Genomic DNA, 2,865 nt, shown 5'->3' on the forward strand with positions numbered 1-2,865 from the left:
TCAAGAAAAAAATTAAAAAAAAACAGGTGTTATTTACATTTATTAGGATAGACATTTCTATATACTAATGAATGTTTGAAGTCTCACTTTTATAAATATCTAGAGTTGTAGATAATTATTTATTTCAAACATTACACTAGGTACAACTATGAAAAAAAAAATTACTTATAAACAATCTCCATTGTTAGGGGTAGCACCTTTTTCCAAAATAATATGAATATAGAATACATAATTAAGTAATAAATAAATCCTACTGAAGTTTTGAGACCACCACAACATTGGAACAAACTTTGATATGGTTTTTATAAATAAATACTTCATGTGGATGTGGAAGGCGAGACAGTGTAGGGATGGATCAAATACTCTGAGAAAGAGGTGACGGCAGCTGCCCCACGGACTTCTTTGTCCAATAGGGGTAGCTTTGTAACATGAAAGTCTTCATACAAGTCTGCAATTTGTTCCAAATATTTCTCTTGGACCTTGTGGCGAGCGGCGCAAAGCTGGCACGGTGCAGATGCGTGCAGCAATAACTGATTAACAATTATATTGTGAGTATCAATTCCGCAGCGTGTCAATTCTTGGACCAACCGTTCAGTCTCATACAGAGAGAGGAATTCCGCTATACACACGCAAACAAAAGTAGTTTGGTTGGGATCTTTGAATTGTGCATTGACTTGTCTGATCACTGAGAGCATTTCATCCATTTTGTTGCTGAACATGTCTGAGTTGAATTCTGCCAATCCAAAGAGGGCTGCCACTTGGTTGATGAAGGGTGCCACCTGTAGTGAACAAGAATTGATTTATTAAAATACAATGCCAATCACTACTCTAATCATTAATGTAAACGGAGAGTGTGATCATTCTGAATACTTAGATCATGTACTCAGTGGTACAGACCTTTGATTTGAGCCGCATAAGTTTTCCAAGTCCTTTCTCCACCACTTGTGGGAATGACAGCAGACGCAGAGTGTGTCCTGTGGGTGCCGTGTCAAACACCACTGCACTGAAGTTCATGCCCTTCACTAGTTTCATTACCTGGGAACCAACCACAATAGTTTTTTGTGCAACAAGAGAGGAAAGTTGGTTTTTCTTGCGAGTGTTGATTTCGAGTCCCGAGTAAGCGAAAGATTCTAAATTAGAATCTTGAGCGTAGCAAGGGACTCTAAAACATGAGATGTAAAATAACTTTGCTCTCGTGTGACACATACAACTTTTCACCTCAGTAGTGAGAACATATTAAAGGTTAAAAAAATTCAACATCAAGTAAAGTTATCCACATTTAATTACATTCATGAATAAAAGGCATCATCATTATGACGAAAGCTTCTAGAAACATTCCTGTATTCATGGCCTTCACTTAATTAAAAAGCTACTTTGTCTCACTCTCTGGAGTGACAAAAGTCGCACTTTCCTCACTCCCTGGAGTGACGACAGTAGGCTTGTTCAAGCTGCTGAGGTGCCAACATTTTTTATACTCAAATAAATGATTGTATGATAGTTGGAACAACCAAAATATCCTGTCACTTGGCATTATAATATTAACAAATAAAATCGAAAAAGCAATTAATAATTCAAAGAGATAATTAGAGTCGGACCAAGCTTAGTTGCCTGCTTGCTGATTTTGATAGACCAGACATGTTATTTTAAATGTCAAACTTCAATGAAATTATGATTAATACTTGTACAGTCTGTGATATCAAAATCACTGCCAACTTATCTTGGTCTGACTCTAGGTCTCGTAAAATACAAGAAATGGCTGGTATCTTCCTTATTGTGTAAGTTCTAGGTGTAAGTACCTCAGCATAGCTCATAGCTTCATCTATGCCAGGGAAAGCTCCAACAATCTCCTGCATAACACCCTTGCCCAGTCGCATGGCCTCTGTCTCTCCCTCGAAGTACTCCTCTGGCAGCTCATTTAATCCCACATTGGGATCAATCTCCATTGCAAATAGGTTTTCAAACCCTTTTACTTTTGTGGGGACCTGAAACAATTTGCAGGCAGATTGGTAATTGGTATATAATTATGGGCTGATTGATTAAACTACAGCACATGCTACATTCCAATAGCGTGAACAGTAAAATTAATTACCTTAGAAAATTTCTGGTCGAATGCATCTGATATGTTATGAGCCGGATCAGTTGAAATAATGAGCACCGATTCCCGAACCTTCGACAGTTGGACGGCAAGACTACAACTGAAAACACAAACCAGCTTAATATATTGCCCACATTGACTAAAAACACGATTGTTTTATGAGGTTACAAGGACTTTCTATATTACCTGCACGTAGTTTTGCCAACACCACCCTTTCCTCCAACGAATATCCATCGCAGGGATGTCTGTTCTATAACATTACGTAGAGAGGGCTCCAATACATCTAAAGCTTGATTGTCTCCCATGATTACAGTGGCAATGACTCAAATTAATATTTAAAACTGTAAACATGCGACGACATACGAGTATTTAATGCAATTTAGTGTTCGAAATTTTGACATTGAATGAATGATGATATGATATGACGATGATGATGAGAATGACATTTCATTTAAATGAACGAATTAATGTTGGAGAAAAAAAATCGTTAATCGCAGAGCCAAGGCAAGAGTTTTCTTAACTGCCTGGAACAGCTCTCCGTTCGCTCTCAAGTCCGTTCATTTCAATCATTTCTTTCATTCTCTCCAGTCCAGGAGGCATACCGCGAAAACCGAAATTCGCCAATAGCGGGGATCTTTCTTTTACTCTCTTTAAGACGTAATTAGAGTGACAGAGAAAAATGCCCGCAATTGACGAATTTCGATTTTCTCGGTAGCCGCCCTGGGGGCCTACCGCAAAAATCGAAGTTCGTCAATTGCGGGCATTTTTCT

At 38.2% G+C, this 2,865-nt stretch overlaps 1 protein-coding gene and 1 long non-coding RNA gene across 2 annotated transcripts in view; both read right to left on the reverse strand.

The window, feature by feature from the left end:
* LOC133527413 (uncharacterized) overlaps nucleotides 1-2,865 on the reverse strand; it is a 152,706-nt gene that overhangs the window by 35,895 nt on the left and 113,946 nt on the right. The window lies entirely within an intron of this gene.
* LOC133527403 (ATPase ASNA1 homolog) lies at nucleotides 24-2,525 on the reverse strand. The gene is made up of 5 exons (XM_061864397.1): nucleotides 2,282-2,525; nucleotides 2,090-2,195; nucleotides 1,797-1,982; nucleotides 898-1,035; nucleotides 24-779 (listed from the first exon to the last, which is right to left on the reverse strand). The coding sequence occupies exons 1-5, from the start codon at nucleotides 2,398-2,400 to the stop codon at nucleotides 318-320; spliced, it is 1,011 nt and encodes a 336-aa protein (XP_061720381.1). The 5' UTR covers nucleotides 2,401-2,525; the 3' UTR covers nucleotides 24-317.

This window comes from Cydia pomonella, chromosome 18 (genome assembly GCF_033807575.1).
Source record: "Cydia pomonella isolate Wapato2018A chromosome 18, ilCydPomo1, whole genome shotgun sequence".
Taxonomy (NCBI): domain Eukaryota; kingdom Metazoa; phylum Arthropoda; class Insecta; order Lepidoptera; family Tortricidae; genus Cydia; species Cydia pomonella.

Coding starts and splice junctions, on each gene's coding strand:
- LOC133527403 (XM_061864397.1), bottom strand. CDS start 2,400: ATGGGAGACAATCAAGCTTTAGATGTATTGGAGCCCTCTCTACGTAAT. Junction 2,196..2,281: donor GTTGGCAAAACTACGTGCAG/GTAATATAGAAA, acceptor TTGTGTTTTCAG/TTGTAGTCTTGCCGTCCAAC. Junction 780..897: donor TTATGCGGCTCAAATCAAAG/GTCTGTACCACT, acceptor TGTTCACTACAG/GTGGCACCCTTCATCAACCA.